The 18,450-nt window shown below is 41.2% G+C and overlaps 1 protein-coding gene across 1 annotated transcript in view; it reads left to right on the top strand.

Moving 5' to 3' along the window:
- LOC132510185 (zinc finger protein 850-like) overlaps nucleotides 1-18,450 on the top strand; it is a 66,829-nt gene that overhangs the window by 38,995 nt on the left and 9,384 nt on the right. Inside the window, exons 3-4 of the mRNA XM_060131966.1 lie at nucleotides 9,399-9,555; nucleotides 11,974-12,100. Of these exons, the coding sequence (XP_059987949.1) occupies nucleotides 9,399-9,555; nucleotides 11,974-12,100 (284 nt within the window). The remainder of the gene's footprint in view (nucleotides 1-9,398; nucleotides 9,556-11,973; nucleotides 12,101-18,450) is intronic.

Below are 18,450 nucleotides of genomic sequence, written 5' to 3'. Positions count from 1 at the left end.
TTTGTCATTGATTCCTTAGTTAATTGGCAGGAGGATAGTTTTGTTTCCATGGTAAAGAACCTAGACTCTATGTGTCTTGTATATACATTCATTGCTATCCAGTTTAAAGAGAGTTAGACAGGTCTGAAAACTTTCATTGAACATCTCCTTTGTTCTAAAACATTGTCTCTATTCTTAAGGACCTTATTTTTTTGGTTTGAGCCATCAAATGCCTTTATATTTAAGGAGATAAGAATACACATATGAATGGGCACGTTCTGTTGAACCATTTTAGACTATTTAGGCTTTGATTCTTTAAAAACAAACCTTTTCTTCATGTGGTTTTAAAGACCTAATACTCAGACTTTTTCTTGGTCCTGTACTATTATTGGTTTACTAATTGCTCTAGTTATGTGGTAAATCTTTTAATCGGGTAAAGTGAGTCCTCTGTCTTCAGTCTTCTTATTTAAAACTGATTAACATTCCTCGTTACTTTGAATTTCCATGTAAAATTTTGGATAAGCTTGTCTGTTTTTACCAGAAAAAAAAGCTGTATTGAATTTTGATAGAAATTAAGTTAAATTGGTAGATTTATTTGTTGAGAGTTGGCATCTTTGTTGTTTTGAGTCTTGCAATTCATGAAAACATTATGTCTGTACATTTATTTGATATGGCTTGATTTACTTCATTACTATTTTATAAGTTTCAGTAATAGGTCCTGTACAATGTTTTTAAGATTTATATACAGGTGTTTTTGTTTTTTGAGTAATTATAAATGGCATTGATTTTTAAACTTTGAATTTCCACACAGTCTTTGGTAGTATACAGAAATGTGTATATTTTTCATATTATTTTGTTATCCTGCAACCTTGCTGTTTCTTTTGATAGAATGCTTGGGATTTTCTACATAGAAGTATCATCTGCAATTAGAGACAGTTTTACTTCTTCCCATCTGTATACCTGTTATTTCCTTTTCTTGTCCTACTGCACTAGCTAAGATTTCCAATATGATGTTAAATACTAGTAGTGAGAAAACATGTTCTTGCCTGGGTCTTGATATTAGGGGAAAAACATTCCGATTTTCATCATTAACTATGGTGTTAGTTGTAAGGTTTTCTTCATAGAGTTTTCTTTATCAAGTTTAGAAAGTTTCCCATGTTCCTAATTTACTGTGTTTTTTTGTTGTTGTGAATGAGTGTTGAACTTTGTCAAATGTTTTTTTTGTAATCAATTGATAGAATCCTGTGTTTTTTCTTCTGTAGCCTGTTGATATGATGTATTACGTTCGAGATTTGAATGTCGAACCAGCCTTGTATCCTTGGAATAAGCCCCACTTGGTCATGGAGTATAATTATTTTTATATATTATATTACAGTATTAAATATGCTAGTATTTTGTTGAGGAAGTTTTCCTCTAATTTCATGAGTGACAGTGATATGTAGTTTTCTTTCTATATATTTTTTTCAATTGTCATTGTTTGGTTTTGGTGTCTAGGTGATTCTGGCCTCCTAACATGTGTTAACAGGTGTTGTATTATTCACAAGACAGTGTGTTGTATAGAATTGGTTTTATTTGTTCTTTTAATGTTTGGTAGCATTCTCCAGTGAACCATTTAGTCCTGGAGATTTTTCTTTTGGATGCTTTTTAATTATGTATTTATTTTATTTAATATGTATAGAACTATTCAGAGTATCTATTTCATATTGGATAAGTTTTTATAGTTTATCTTTTTCTAGGAATTGTCCCATTTCATCTAAATTTTCTTATTTGTTTAAAGTATTCCTATATCATCCTTTTGATGGCAGCAGAATCTGTACTTATAGTCCCTGTTTTATTCCTATTATTGGAAATGTGTTAACTCTCTTTTATCTTTGTCAATCTTCTTAGACATTTATCAATTTTTTTATTTCAAGGAACCAGCACTTTATATCATTTTTTCCTCTATCTTTTCCTAATTTCACTGAATTATTATTTTTTTCTGGTCTTTATTATATCCTTTCTTCTACTTGCTTTGATAGTAGTTTCCTTTGCAGTTTCTTGAGGTGGGTGCTTAGGTTATTGATTTGAGGGTTTTTTTTTCACTTTACTAATGTAAGCATTAAGTTCTATAAATTTCCCTCACAGTACTGTTTTAGCTTTTTGTCTTATGTTCTAATTACATTTCATTCAGTTCTAAATATTTCTTTATTCGAGACTGTCTAACCCATGGATTATTTAGAAGGATGTTGTTTAATTTCCCAGTGTTTGGAGTATTTTGTGCTTTCTTCTGATTTCTTTTACGTTTGATTTGGCTATTTAAATTTTTTGAGGTTTGTTTTATGACCCAGGATATTTGATGAATGTTCAGTAAGGCTGCTTGAAAAGAGTGTGTATCCTACTGTCATTGAGTGGAGTTTGTATATGTATGTACCAGATACTGTTCATTGAGGGTGTTTTTCAGATTTTCTATATCTGCTGATTTCCTGCCTCGTATTTTTATCAACAGCTGAGAAAGGGGTGTTGAAGTCCTGCAGTTTAATTCTAGAATTGTCTCTTCCTCCTTTAAGTTCTGTCAGTGTTCACTTCATGTATTTCAAAGCTCTGTTGTTTGGTGCATACACATTTAGGATTGCTGTGTCATCTTGGTGTAATAACCCTTTTATCATTATGCTTTCTTTTTGCTCCTCTAAAATTTTTTGCTTTGAAGTATACTTTATCTGATATTAATATAGCTACTATTGAGTTTTTTGGTTAATGTTTGCATGGTTTATATTTTTCCATAATTTTATTTTCAACCTTATCTATATTGTTACATTTGAAGTAATGTAATATGTGAATATTGTGAATAGCATATACTTGGCTCATTTTCTTATATCCATCTTACTGATTTCTGTTTTAAAATTGGTATATTTAGGCCATTTAAGTTTAAAATAATTATTGATATTTTTAGGGCTTACAACTACCATTTTATGATGTTTTTGTTGCTCTGTTGTTTGGTTTTGAGGGGGTACTTTTTGTTGTTTGTTTTGCCTTCTTGTGGGTTACTTTAATGTTAGGAACTCCACTTGATATATCTATGATGTTTTTGAGTATATCTCTTGTATTTTAGTGGTTACTCTAGGTATTGTATTGTACATACATAACTTATCACAGCCTACGGTATCAACACTTTAGCACTTTGACACGTAGAAACCGTACTTCCATTGGGTACCTTTACATTCCCCATTCTTTTAATATAATTGTCTTAAGTATTTCCTTTTCATATACTGAACACCATATTGGATGATGTTCTTTTTGCTTCAACTGTCAAACAATTTTTACAAAACTCAGAAGAAGCACAGTCTGTTTACTTCTACTTTTACTCATTACATTGTTCTTTCTTCCTTCTTGAAATCTCAAGTTTCTTCCATTAACAGTTTCTTTTTAAATTTTTTGCCCCATGAAAATCTATAGCCTGTCTTTTGTTGCAGATTTTCTGGTAAAAAATGTTTTTGTTTTCCTTCATCTAAAAATGTCTTTATGTCTCCTTCATTCCCAAAGGATATTTTTGTGGGATATAAGATTCAGGGTCAGCAGTTCTTTTCTTTTAGTACTTGAAAGGCAAGTAAGTAATTTCCTTCTGTCTTCCAGATGGGAAATCTGATCTGTTTCAGTTGAGAAATCTGCTGCCATTTGACTCATTATTTCCCTATCTGTAATGTATCCTTTATGTCAAGTGCTTTGAAAGTGTTTTTTCCTTGTATATAGAGTTCAGAAGTTTGATTATGACATAACCTGCCATAAAATTTGGAGGGCTTTTCCTGTTTGGTGTTTGCTCAGCTTTTCACATTTTGTGGTGTATGCCACTTGGCAAATTTGGGAACTTTTTAGTTATTCTTCAAATAGTTTTTTCAGCCCTTTGTTCTCTTGTTCTTGTTCCATAGGATTCTCAGGCTCCCATCTTTTTGTTTCCCCCAGTCTGCTTTTCTCTGTTGCTCACATTGATTAATTTCCATTGATTTCTCTTTGAGCTCACTGATTCCTTCTCTCTCATATATAATCTACTATTGAGCTTATCCAGTGAATTTTCGTTTTGATTTTTGAATTTTTCAATTGTCTGATTTCCGTTTGGTTCTTTTACACATCTTCTATTTCTTTGCCTAGTTTATGATGCCAAAGAAGGACTCTGAGAAAACAAGCAAAACTGTGTAGTCCAAAGTCAGTGGTTCTCTGGTGGTTTATCTTGATACTGGAATAGAAATCCTGAAGTATCTGGAGGAATGGAAGACCTGCCATCTTCTGTGTTGTTATCCAGAAATATTTCTCAAGAAAATAAAACTGGGCAACCTGCAGATTGTTCAGAGTTGTGTTCTCCAGGGAAGATTTGTGTGTAAAATTTCTGAGCTCTCTAAGGCTTGTTATAGCCTCAAAGGAGAATGGGCTACTCGTCTTCCAGGTTCAGTCTTCCTCATTGTTGTTGAACACATTCTCCCATATTCCCTAACTTGTATAGGGCCACTGTCTTTCTTTTGTGCCTCTACTTCTTGGTCTTTAAATTCTCCCTCTGAATCCCCTTCTGTCCTCACAATCTATACCTGTGTTCCTCACCCCCAAGCACTTTCTGCCCTACATGTGTATTGAGCTCTGCCCTTCTCTTTTCTCTCACAGATACACCCTGCGTGACTGTTCTGTCCACTGCCTGTCCTCACCCCATCATGTCCCTTTCGCTCCACTGACAACTAAAGAATGACCTCCACCATGGTTGCCTGGCTTAAGCAGGTCTCACAAAGTTCCCTTTTGTCCTCTCTCCTCCTCCCGCCCTCCCATCACTGTTGGACTGCTGCCCACCTCTCTGACTTGAAGGTCCTTTCCTGGTTTCTGTGAATTCTTACCCTTCTTCAGAGAGTCTGTGTCTTTAGCCCATGTATTAAACAATGTGCTTCCCAGGGTCCATCCAAGGCCATTGCTTTCTCACTTGTGATGTGTTCCATGAGTGAGTTAATTCCCACTCAATGCATTTTATACTCAGTGATCTACAGAGTTCCCCCAAATCTGTGTCTCCAGGTTGAATATTTCTCATGTCTGTTACCCTCTGTTCATACTTCCACACCTTCTGTGTATTCATATACACTGAGTTTATGCATGTGTCATTTGGCCAAGACCATCACCATAAGGATGCACCCATAATAATTCTAAGAGCAAGCAAACGTGGTATTACTGTATATCAGCCATTGTTTTGAATGTTTAAATACATCAACTCTTAACCTTTGCAACAAGTCTATGTGATAGGTAACATTATCATCATTTTACAAATCAGGAAACTGAGGAACAGAAAGATTAAGGAGTTTGCCCAAAATTGTACAGTCATTACAACGTATGAGATTAGGGATTGGAGGCCATTTAGGCTGGCTGCGGAGTCCATACCCTTATCACTTTCCTAGATTCCTTCTTGTAGTATGAATCTTTGTTTTCCTGATCACTATTCATTTTTACTAAAACGGATCAAATAATACTCATTTGATCTGTAACCCCCTTTCTCATTTTATAGTACATCTTGGCCATCCTTTCAGTTTGAGTGAGAAACCAAACTCAGTCTTCAATGGTTGCATCATCTCTTGTAACTTTGTAGGAAATATAGATAATCTCTGAGGAAGCAGGGAGGTAGAAAAGGGCTAAGGTTGGCATTTGGTTTTAGACATTGTGTTTGAGGTGCCTGAAAAAACAATCTCAGTGAATTCCACTATCTTCTGTCTTGTTGACAAAGCCAGACACCTCACAGCCATTTTTCTTTTATCATTCTCACATCCAGCCACTGTCTGATTCTGTTCACTTTACGTTTTTATTTTCCTCAGTAGACACTCAATATATGTGTGTTAGTGAATGGCCACACAGTAGTGTATTTTTATGTTTGCCTCCCTCACAGAGTTTACACAAAGCTGTGTGTATAGTTGGCACAGTATATGACTTATGTTGACCACAAAGAGAAACTATATGGGCTTTTATGGACAGATCTATAAGACTTTAAAAGTCATAAGGAATGACTGTGTTGAAAGTCCTCAAGACTACCCAGGGTTATGACTTACTAGGAAGCATCAAAGGACTCAGCATATTATACTGAACATCGAAGGTTTATGACAGCACAAGAATACAAAGCAATCTCAGTCAAGGGAAAAGATACAAGGACTGGAGTCCAGAGGAAACCAGGGACAAGCTTTAGGAATCCTGAGTGCTTAATTTAAGTTCTGTCAATGAATTATGACTGCATGTGTGAAATGTCTACTAGGGAAACTTATTAGAACCTCAGTGCCTATGATTTTTATTGGGCACTCTGTCTAGAGCATAACAGAATTCTAGACCTCCAGAAGCATAACAGGTTAGCAGCATAAGCCACCTTGTTTACACAAACAATAGGTGCACTGAGCCATTCATCATTTCTGGGAATGATAGGAAGCCTCCCGAAATCTAAGGCCTCAAACTTTAGCCAAGGGCAAACTTTGAAGCTCAAATGATAGCATGCCATATTAACTCTTCTTCACAGTGACTTAAATGATACCTAAATGTTGAGGAAGTTCAAATTTCTTTAACAAATACAGTTTGCTACAACGAGAAATAAGTCATAGCTTTGAGGTGAAGGCTTATATACATGTAAATCACTGTAACGAAAACAATCAGTTATGTCAGAGTGGAAATTCTTACATAGTGGTCAAGACTTAATTTAGTGATGACAAAATATAGAGACTGTCTTGTGAGAAAGAATCTTGCCTCTCAATAAATCTGTGTCTATTTAGGTATGTCGTCAGTGGTTTGACTTGCAAATATCCCTTTATTTGTTTTTATTTGTACAAAGATGTAACGACCAGGTCAATGCTGTATATTTCCATTGCACATGTGTCAACAGTTTCTCATTTACTGTTGGTTCCCACTGTTGAAACTTGTAGCCTTTGACTTCAACAAAAAAAATTAAAGAACATGGGGTCATAATAATTCCTACATCATTAAATGTGCATAACGAGATTAAAGGGTTTGTTACAGGCTTGGTCAAGTTCATGGACCTGTCTGTGAGTTTTACTGAGATGGTATGGGAGCATTTGGTCCAGCTGGGAGGGCCCTCTACAGAGACGTGATGCTGGAGATCTGTAGGAATCTGGTCTCGGGGAGTATTTGCCTCTCCCCTTTGTACTCATACTCTGGCCCGCAGACTGCCTTTCCTGTCTTAGTTATCGGATGCTGAGGTGCCTCTGGAATGCTCAAAGACGTCATCCTTGAGTTTTGAGGGTTAAAGATTTGTGATCTGTTCACAGGTATGTTACACACCTGACAATTGAGTGGTCTAAGCTAAATTGTAAATGGGCACTATTTTCCCTTCCTTGGAGCAGTGTCAAGAGCATGGACCCTCTAGTCAGACCACCTGGTTACACTTCCTGGCCTTGTTCTAACCAGCTGGATGACTTGAAGGAAATTTCTCTCTGCTGTGATTTTTAATTTGGAGATCCGTGTATTAAGCATATATTTTTTGTTGTTGTGCCCCACCCCCCTTTTTAGTCTTTTTTTAAAAATATACATTTATTTATTTATGGCTGCTTTGGGTCCTCGTTGCTGCACGTGGGCTTTCTCTAGTTGCGGCGAGCGGGGGCTACTCTTTGTTGAGGTGCACGGGCTTCTCATTGCGGTGGCTTCTCTGTTGCAGAGCACGGGCTCTAGGCACACGGGCTTCAGTAGTTGTGGCACTCGGGCTCAGTAGTTGCGGCACGCGGGCTCTACAGTGCAAGCTCAGTAGTTGTGGCGGGCTCTACAGTGCAAGCTTAGTTGCTCTGCGACATGTTGGGTCTTCCCAGACCAGGGCTCGAACTCGTGTCCCCTGCATTGGCAGGTGGATTCTTAACCACTATGCCATCAGGGAAGCCCCAAATTGGCCATTTTTATGTCACTTCCAAAGAACAGGGTGTCAGTGCGTCAAGCCAGATGTGATCTTTGACTTGCAACAAGGTAGAGAGTCATGGACAGAGTAAGGAGCAATTCCAAGGAGGGGCTGTCCAGGTGAGCAAGTAGAAAGCAGGTATTCAAGGGATGATGGTGTTAGTAAGATCCCAGTTATCTCCCGTGGGATTGGTATTTTAGAGAGATTGTTCCACATGCCCTTCTCATAGACCCACACCTCTGAAAATGGCGAAAGACAAATAATTGAGGTCCCCAAATACACAGCGTGGCTTGTGGGCTCTTAGTTTCCCAACCAGGAATTGAACCTGGGCCCTCAGCAGTGAGATCATGAAGTCCTAACCACTGGACTGCCAGGAAATTCCCAAGAATGCCCCTTTCAGGACTAGCCAATTCTTAGAGGTAACAAACTACTCTTAGGGGCTGTTTCTTTCATGTGTAAATTAAGCAACCCAAAGCCCCTAGTCGGAAACCCTCCTCTTTCTGACTCTTACACTTAGGAGATAGGAGACTATATTTCTCATCATCTAAGGGCCTGTGCCGGGCAAATAAGTCAGCCCGTATGTTCCAAAGCCTGTTGACAGTATTCAAACTAGCCAATACCAAACTGTTTATCCTACCCTGTCTTATCTTTCCTGTTGAAAACACAATAAAAGCTGTGGACCATGCTTTTTTCACCTCTCTTACCTCCTGACCTGACCCATCCTGGTCTTCCCCTCGTGGCCCTTTGTTATGTGCCCTGTCTCCTGTTTCTAGGAATGTGTGAGCATAAACTACTTCCTTCATGACAATCATTCCCATTTCTGTGTATATTAACATATCAAATTAATTCCTGGGTATATTCTAGAACACACAGGGAACATATTATGACTTCTTTACAGTGGCCTACAGGGCTCTACACAGGGAGCTTTAAAGTGATACTAGGGATGAACAGGAAGGAGCAGGTGACAGAATTCCAGGGTCAGGACACATTTTCACATTCCTTGCTAGAAAAAATCTGGAAGTCTGGGAGTCTTTTTCCACCGATAGAGACCATTCATGGTGTTTGAGGAGAGAGTGCAGAAATACTGCTTTCACTGATGCTCTGAGGCAAGTTGCTCCACACACCTGGTGGTTTGCAGGGGAAAAAAATACTACGTTACCCAGAAGGCTGAGCGCCGCGTGTTTGCGCCGATGCTGGGCCAGTGATGGCTCAGGACGGGGGTGGTTTCCTGCGGCCCGCGCCGGCGGGGGCGGGACCTCCGACCATTTGGAGAGCTGCGTCATCTATCTGTGCCGGCTGGGTCCTCCGGGGCTGTGGGTCCTGTGGCGATGGGCCGGGTGCGTTTCCCAGCCCCGAGCTGGGCAGGCCAGTGAGGAGGGTGTGTCTTACCTCCGTGTCGGTGTACTAGCCCAACACTCGCCCCGGGTCCTCCGTAACTGGAGTGTCCCGTGAGCGCCTGCCGGGGCCCCGACCCCGTCCCGGGAGGTCTGACGCGACGGCCTGGGCCTCGTGCGCATTTTGCGCCTGGGAAACTGAGGCTCAGAGTGCGACCGTCGGCCGAGGTGACCCCTCCCAACCCCAACCCCCTCACCCCTCTGCTCTGGGCAGGAGGCGGGCGGCTGAATCCTGGAGCCACCTCTCTGGCCCCGCTCTCTCCTCACGGTCCCGTGATGGCGGCGGGGTGGTTGGACCCGGCACGGGTGAGTGGGCCATATTGCTGGCATTGCTGCTTCTCCGCTGGTTCGGAGAGGGCTCCTGGGCAGGCTGGAGGCTAAGTAAGCCATTGGGTTTCTCTTTGTCCTCGTCGTTTACTTACAACAAGTGGCGCTGACTCGTTATTTTATCCGCGGTCTTACCACAGTTTCGGGTCTCCGACAGGTGTTTCATCAGTGCGTGAAGGATGAATGATGCTTCCTTCCTTCCCGTCACACTTAAAATTCTAGAATTCCAGCTTCCCCATCCTCCCGGCCGACCTCCTCTGACCTTCCGTTCTTCCCTGGCTCACTGTTCTGCAGACACACCAACCTGACCATAAGTTCTCTATCCCCGCGCCCCGCCCCGCCCCCAATCTTTATATTTGCACTGGCCTTTGCCTGGAGTACTGTTCCTGTATCTTTTTTTTTTTTGACCATGCTGCAGGGCTTGGGGGATCTTAGTTCTTCAACCAGGAATCGAACCTGCGCCCCCTGCAGTGGAAGCATGGAGCCCCAACCATTGGACCGCCAGGGAAGTCCCACTGTTCCTGTATCTTTGCAGGACTTCCCTCTCACATCCTTCTGGCCTCTGCGCAGATGTCTCCTATTTGGAGAGGACTTTTCTAGCAGTTAGCTTAAAATGGCCCCTTCCTGTTGCCTGTGTTCTGGCATTTTTGTGTAGGGAACCTGGCAAAATTCCTGGTTGAATTTGTCCAGGATGCTGTGGGAGCAAAGAGAAAACAATGAGAAAAGAACCGTAATAGCCGGCCGGCCTCGATTGAGTCCTTGCTGTTAGCAGGTCGACAGGCATAATATATCACCTCATGTAATCCTCACCTTTTCAGAGTTAAGTTCTCTTATTATCACTGTTTTGTACAAGAACAACTTGAGACTCAGTGAAGTTCAGTTTCCTGCCCAAGTTCACTGCAGTTCTTTAGTAGCAGAAACTAACAACCTGTATGTTGCCACCACAGCCTGTATTTTTACCCTCTTCTCTACGAACAGTGGAGAGGGTTGCCTGGAGGTGACACCTAAAGTAAACTTTGCAAGCCAAGCAGGCTTCCTTCCGGTAGGCAGTCTTGGCATGAACCAAGGACATGGCATTTCAGCATGCGGAAGAGTGTGGACCAAATAAAAGGTATATTGGTTGTTTAAGGAACCCCCAGAGGGTCTTTGCGATTGCCAGAATCCTCCCTACTCCCCCATCTGCTGAGACGTGTCCTGGGAGGGCCAGACGTTGTGGCCGTTGGCTGAATGTTCCATCCTGCTCAGCCAGGACAGACATCATGGCCAATCAAAGGCTGTTGTTCTCCTGGCTACAGCCTCCAGTGTCCTCAGCAATTCCTATTCCCTGGTCCCTGAAGTATTCTTTCCTCCGGGATACATGCTGTCAGGTCTCAGGTAGAAAAAAGAAGTGATGGCTCATTGTGGATTCTCCCTGGGAGTCTCCAGGGTTCACATGGCAGCAGGAGCTGGTCCAGGCCCTGCCACTTCCCAAGCAGGTACCACCACCTCAGGTGACTCTCCTGTGAGGTGGGTGATGATGAATCTTCTCCTCTGCCGACGTCTGCAGAATTATTTTCAGCAGTGGCTGAAATGAATATAACTGGGAAATTTATTTTAAATGCTTCACATCTTCATTAACTGTGGTTTTACTTTGCCAGTGGGTCATGGTTATGCTGTTAGACCTCAGACCAGAGGAACCTGCTTTTAAATCCTGCCTCTGATCACAACCCATGTAAACTTTGGGTGAACTGGTAGAGCTCCCTGGACCTCAGGTCTCCTGACTGACATGAAGATGATAATGACATTGACCTCACCGGCTGTGGCCAGTCACCCAGTGTTTCTTTTTTCTTTAATTCTCAAAACTATTATTGCTCAGTGAGAATCATTGTATTGATTCAGAAATCAACGTTCAGAGAAATTAAGCGAGGCCCCCAAGTTCACACAGCAGGCAAGTGCTGACTTTAGGACTTAGGATTCAAGCCTCAAGAGTGGGTGGGACTTAAGAGCTGGGAACTTTCAGACACTTTAACAAGACATGTAAATACCTCAGCACGAGGCAGGCACACAATGAGGACCAGTGGGTCTGGGGTACTGTTGCTGTAATTATTATTGGTATTGTTTTGTTGTCATTATTCTTTCCGATTTGTCTGACACCTTAGCACCCTTACCATTCTGTGCCTCACAGTCCATGTGGGAGGGTTCCGACCTCGTGTCATTCTCCGTCGCCTCCTGCCTAGGAGGCTTCTGTCGGCTACACTGCTGTGATCAGTCTAGAGCAGTGTCTGCCTCCTGGAATCCAGCACAGAGCTCGGCCTTCAGGGGCTGTTTGGTCTCTGCATCTTTGCCATGGAGAGAGATCGGCTCTGATTCGATCAATAGCCCCAAGACCAACACAACTGCGTCTGCTTGACTTTCCAGATGATTGTTACTTATGAGGACGTGGCCGTGACTTTTACCCAGGAGGAGTGGGGGCAGCTGGACCCTGCCCAGAGGACCCTGTACCAGGAGGTGATGCTGGAGACCTGCGGGCTCCTGGTCTCTCTGGGTAAGGCCTTCCCAATCCATGTGGGACCTGTCACTTGCTTCATTCCACCCTCTGGCTCCAGGCCTGGTGGTTGAGAAGCCCTCTGTAGCCCATCTACCCTCCTCTGCACAGCTTCAGTTATTTTCTGGACTCACCTCTTGCTGCCTGGTCTCCTTGTATCTCACTTAGGGAGGGTTGGACAAGAAACATAGTTTGCCTTTGGTCACAGCCAAAGGAGAAGGATGTGTTGGGAGGAAATGGAGGTGTCTCACAGAACCCAAAGGTAGGAATTTCTGCTGAACTCCTTGAGAGACTGATATAGCGACTTAGAGAAGCATGATTATGCCCTGGCTTCTGGGTCTCTTGTTCTGCCTTCTCTCGTGGGCCTGCTCATGTCACTTTGTTTTCACAGTGGTTTTTTCTGCTGCAGCTATTTTGCAGAAGGAGGTAGTCACTAAGTCCTTGCTCTCTGAGGCCCACTCACTCCTCATCTCTGTTTCTTGCTGTATGTTTATCTTGTTTCTCTGTTCATGCTGTACTCAGTTAATTCTCCCAGCACACTGTACTCAACAAGTAAGGGAAATAGGGCCATTGTTGTGAGTCCTTCCTAAAGCTTAATCCATTCAACTTAAAAGGCACAACTTGGTTGTCAACAGCTCTGCTTTGCATTTTTTATCCATCCTTTTGTGAAATGTTGATTAGAATAAATGATATATGATGTTCGTGCAAATGTCTCTATTTGACCAAATCACTGTGTGGGATTCCAAACCCAAGTTTTTATTTTTAGTAGTTCATGAAATGCTGAATTCTGGCATCTCCACGTCTGCTCCTTCCTCTGGCCCTGTTTCCTGAGGATTGACTCCTCTGCTCATGTCCCCCTCTCACCACCACAGCCCACTTGGTCTGAGGCTGCTGACTCCCACAGGGAAGTGTTTGCTGTTTCCTTCTTCGTGTAGCACTTGGGAGTCCAGGGTCTGGTGCTAGACCCCTGGTGTCTAATCCCTGCTCTGCTGCTTATGAGCTGTGTGTTCCTGGGCAGGTTACTGAACGCTTCTGTATGTCAGTTATCTCATAGGTAGTATCTCATGAAGTAATATAGTACCTGCTTCACACGTCTGGCGTGAGGATGAATGGCTCAGAATAGTGCGTGGTGATGCCTGGCTGTGTGCAGGGTTAGCAATTGTGACTCCTGCTGCTGTCACTACTGTTAGTGATATCATCGTCGTCCTTGTTGTCATGGTCATCACCCTACACTTGGACTCAGCATTTTCTGGAACAGTGTTGTGTAGCTTTGTAGTTAAATACAGATGCCAGATGCCAGAGATGACTAGACTTTGGTTTTCATCTTGGCTCAGCCATTCATCGTGTCCATGGTTTCAGCAAATCATTTTATCTGCCTGAGCCTCTGTTTCTTCATCTATAAAATGGTGCTTATTGCAATATGTACTTCATGTGGGTGCTATAAGGAAATCCTAAAATAGAATTTTTCATGCAAGGCCCACAGGAAGGTCAATATAACGCTTTGCTTAGAACCTAAAAAAGACTTAGATCCATGAAGACATTTACCTTGTTCCTAAATGAAAAGACTCTCAATATTTTAAATATGTATGTCATTTCATTTCTAAATTAGTTCATAAACTTAATTCAGTTTTTTTTATGCATTTAAATTGCTCGGCACAGTCCCTGGAATATGGTTATACCTATAAATAGTTATTATTTTTTTAAGACTTGTTTTTTTTTCAGCAGTTTTAGGTTCACAGCAAAATTGAGAGGTAAGTATAGAGATTTCCCATATACCCTCTCCCCCCACACGAGCATACCCTCCCTCATTCTCAATATTCTCACCAGAATGGTACATTTGTTACAGTTAATTCATCTACACTGACACATCATGATCACCCAAAGTCCATAATTGACATTAGGGTTCACTCTTGGTGTTGTACACTCCATGGGTTTGGACAAATGTATAATGACATGTATCCATCATAGTATCATACAGAATTTTTTTGTTGCCCTAAGAGTCCTCTCTATTCATCCTTGCCCCCTCACCAACCACTGATCTTTTTTACAGTCTCCATTTGTGTTTTCCAGAATGTCATATAGCTGGAATCATAGAGTATGTAACCTTTTTGATTGGCTTCTTTCACTTAGTAATATGCATTTGTTTCTCATTTCATGGCTTGATAGCATGTTTCTTTTTACTGCTGAATAATATTTTACTGTCTAGATTTACCATCGTTTATCCATTTACCTACTGAAGAACATCTTGGTTGCTTCCAAGTTTTGGCAATTATGAATAAAGCTGCTGTAAACATCCGTGTGCAGGTTTTTATGTGGACATAAGTGTTCAGCACCTTTGGGTAAATAGCGAGAACTGTGATTGATGGATCCTATGGTGAAGGTATATTTAGTTTTTTAAGAACCCACCAAACTGTCTTCAAAATGGTGGTATCATTTTGCATCCCCACCAGCATTAAATGAGAGTTCCTGCTGCTCCGCATCCTTGCTAGCATTTGGTGTTGTCAGTGTTCCACGTTTTGACCTTCCTTCCTCCCTCCCTCCCTCCCTCCCTTCTTTTCTTTCATTTATATTTATTTATTTATGACTGCTTTGCATCTTCATTGCTGCGTGTGGGATTTCTCTAGTTGCAGCGAGCAAGGGCTACTCTTTGTTGCGGTGCGTGGATTACTCTTGTTGTGGTGTGCTGCCTTCTCGTTGTGGTGGCTTCTCCTGTTGCGGAGCATGGGCTCTAGGCCCGCAGGCTTCAGTCGCTGTGACACTCAGGCTCAGTAGTTGTGGCATGTGGGCTCTAGAGTGCAGGCTCAGTAGTTGTGGCTCACGGGCTTAGTTGCTCTGCGGCATGTGGGATCTTCCCAGACCAGGGCTCGAACCTGTGTCCCCTGCATTGGCAGGTGGATTCTTCACCATTGCACCACCAGGGAAGTCCTTTGACCATTCTAATAGGTATGTAGTAGTATCTTGTTTTAATTTGCATTTCTCTGATGATATATTCTGTGGAGCATCTTTTCATATGCCTGTTTGCTGTGTGTATATTGTCTTTGGTGAGATGTGTTTTAAGGTCTTTGGTGAGGTGTCTGTTAAGGTATTTGGCTCATTTTAAAATTGGGTCGTTTTTGTTTTCTTACTTTCTAATTTTAAGAGATATTTGTGTATTTTGGATAACTGTCCTTTATCAGATACGTCTTTTGCAAATATTTTCTCCTACTGTGTGGCTTGTCTTCTCATCCTTTGGCAGAGCAGAAGTTTTTAATTTTTATGAAGTCCAGCTTATCAATCATTTCTTTCATGGATTACGCCTTTGGTGTTGTATCTAGAAAGTTATCACATACCCATACTCATCTAGGTTTTCTCCTATAATATCTTCTAGGAATTTTATGGTTTTGTGTTTTACATTTAGATCTGTGATCCATTTTGAGTAAATTTTTGTGAAGGGTATAAGGTCTGTCTAGGTAATTTTTTTTAATATGTGGATATCCTGTTGTTCTAGCACCGTTTGTTAAAAAAACTAGCTTTGCTAGCTATTGTATTGCTTTTGTACCTTTGTCAAAGATCAGTTGACTGTATTATGTGGGTCTATTTCTGGGCTTTCAATTCTGTTCCATTGATCTTTCACAAACATCACACTGTCTTCATTACTATAACTTTATTGTAAGTCTTGAGGTTGGGTTAGCGTCAGTCCTCCCACTTTGTTCTTCTTCAATATTGTGTTGGCTCTTCTGGGTCTTTTGCCTCTCCATATAAACTTAATCAGTTTTGGATATCCACAAAATGATTTGCTGAGATTTTGATTGGTATTGCATTGAATCTATAGATCAAATTGGGAAGAACTGACATCTTGACAGTACTGAGTTTTCTTATCCATGAACATAAAATCTCTCTCCATTTATTTTGTTCTTTGATTTCATTCATCAGAGCTTTGTGGAGTTCCTCATATAAATCTTGTACATATGGGCTTCCCTGGTGGCGCAGTGGTTGAGAGTCCGCCTGCCGATGCAGGGGACACAGGTTCGTGCCGCGGTCCGGGAAGATCCCACATGGCGCGGAGCGGCTAGGCCCGTGAGCCATGGCCGCTGAGCCTGCACGTCCGGAGCCTGTGATCCGCAACGGGAGAGGCCACAACAGTGAGAGGCCCGTGTACCACAAAAAAAAAAAATCTTGTACATATTTTCTTAGATTTATACCTAAGTATTTCATTTTGTAGGAGTGCTAATGTAAATGATAATGTGCCAAAGGGCAACTAATCTAAGTCTGCTTTCAAATAACACTATATCACTTCACTGGTAACATGAGACCTTATAACAAAATAATCTTAATTCTGTCCTCCCATCCTTCATATTATTGCTGCCATTTGTTTCACTATGTAAGTGCATATATAATGGGAATATATATTTTATACATATATAAAAATAAGCATTTATATGTATGTATGTATATGTATAAGTGTGTGTAAGCTATGTACATAAGCATAATTGAATACATTATTACTATTATTATTCTGAACACAATGTTACCTGTTAGATTGGTTAGACAACTAAAAGTTTTAACTTTACCTTCTTTTATTCCTCCTGCAGTATTCCTCCTTTCTATATTTAGATCTGAGTTTCTGACCTATATCATTTTCCTTCTCTCTACAGAAGTTATTTTAACATTTCTTATAAGATAGGTCTACTGGCAACAGATTCCCTCAATTTTTGTTTCTTTGAGAAATTCTTTATTTCTCTTTCAGTTTTGAAGGATAATTTCACAGGGTGTGGAATTTAAGATTGATGAGGTTTTTCTCTGAACACTTTAAATCTTTCAACTCTCTTATGTGATTTCTGAGGAGAAATCATATGTAATTCTTGTCTTTGTTCCTGTATAGGTAAGATGTTTTGTTTTGTTTTGACCTTCGTCTTCTTTCTGGATTTTTTCTTTATCTTCAATTTTCTGTAGTTTTAAAATGGTATGCCTAGGTGTGGTTGTTTGGTTTTTTTGTTGGGGGACAGGGGTGGGGGTAGTGGGCATTTATCATGCTTGGTGTTCTCTTGGCTTTCTGGATCTGTGGTTTGGTGTTTGACATTAATTTTGGGAAATTCCCAGTCATTATTGTTTCCTGTATTTCTTCTGTTTCTTTTTCTCATTTTTTCTCCTTTTTAAATTCGCATTACTTTATATTACACCTTTTATAGTTCTATGGTCCTTGGATATTCTGTTTTTTTCAGTCTTTGTCCTCTTTGCTTTCAGTTTTGAAGGTTACTATTGATATATTCTCAAACTCAGAGATTCTTTCTTTAGCTGTGTCCAGTCTACTGATAAGTCCACCAGAGGCATTCTTCAGTGTTATTTGATCTGTAGCAATTTTTTTTTGGTTCTTAATTAGGATTTCCTTCGATGTGCTTACATTCCCCCTCTGTTTTTGCATGCTGTCTACTTTGTTCATTAAGCCCTTAGCATATTAATCAGTGTCATTTAAAATCCCTGATCTGATAATTCCAGCATCCCTGACATGTCAGGTTCTGATGCTTGCTCTGTCTCTTCAAATTGTGTTCTTTGACTTTTAGCATGACTCATAATTTTTTTTGATAGCTGCACATGATATACTGTGCAAAAGTAACTGCTGTAAATAGGCCATGATGTATTAGGCAAAAGTAACTGCTGTAAATAGGCCTTTAGGAATGTGGTGGGCGGGACACCCCTGGTGGTGCAGTGGTTAAGAATCTGCCTACCAATGCAGGGGACATGGGTTTGAGCCCTGATCTGGGAAGAGCCCACATGCCGTGGAGCAACTAAGCCCATGCGCCACAACTACTGAGCCCGTGTGCCACCACTACTGAGCCTGTGTTCTAGAACCCACAAGCCACAACTACTGAAGCCTGTGCACCTAGAACCCATGCTCCACAACAAGAGAAGCCACCGCAATGAGAAGCCCGTGCACTGCCGTGAAGAGTAGCCCCCGCTCACCACAACTAGAGAAAGCCCACGTGCAGCAACAAAGACCCAACACAGCCAAAAATAAAATAAATTAAAAAAAAAATGTAGTGGCAGGGCAGGAGGGAAAGAGTGTTCTTATAGTTCTATGATTTGGTCTCAGTCTTTTAGTGGGCCTATCCCTCTGGACTGTGAATGTCACAAGTGTTTATCTCCTCCACTAAGGTAGGACAGGATGGCCAAAGTTGACTGGAGTTGGGTATTTCCCTTCTTCCAGGACATTTAGGCTCTGATAAAACCCCAGCAGTTTAGGATCTGGTTAACTAGTTTCTTCTGAGGACAGGCCTGGTTAAAGACAGTGCTCTGGTATATTTCATAATTGGTTCTTTTTCCTTCCCCCCTGCCAGAAGCCCAAGGGGATTTTTCTCTTCTATTTTTTGTGG

Source organism: Lagenorhynchus albirostris, chromosome 19, assembly GCF_949774975.1.
Source record: "Lagenorhynchus albirostris chromosome 19, mLagAlb1.1, whole genome shotgun sequence".
Classification (NCBI taxonomy): Eukaryota; Metazoa; Chordata; class Mammalia; order Artiodactyla; family Delphinidae; genus Lagenorhynchus; species Lagenorhynchus albirostris.
Note: the sequence above shows the minus strand (reverse complement) of the source record. Positions and strands in the feature narration are given on the sequence as shown.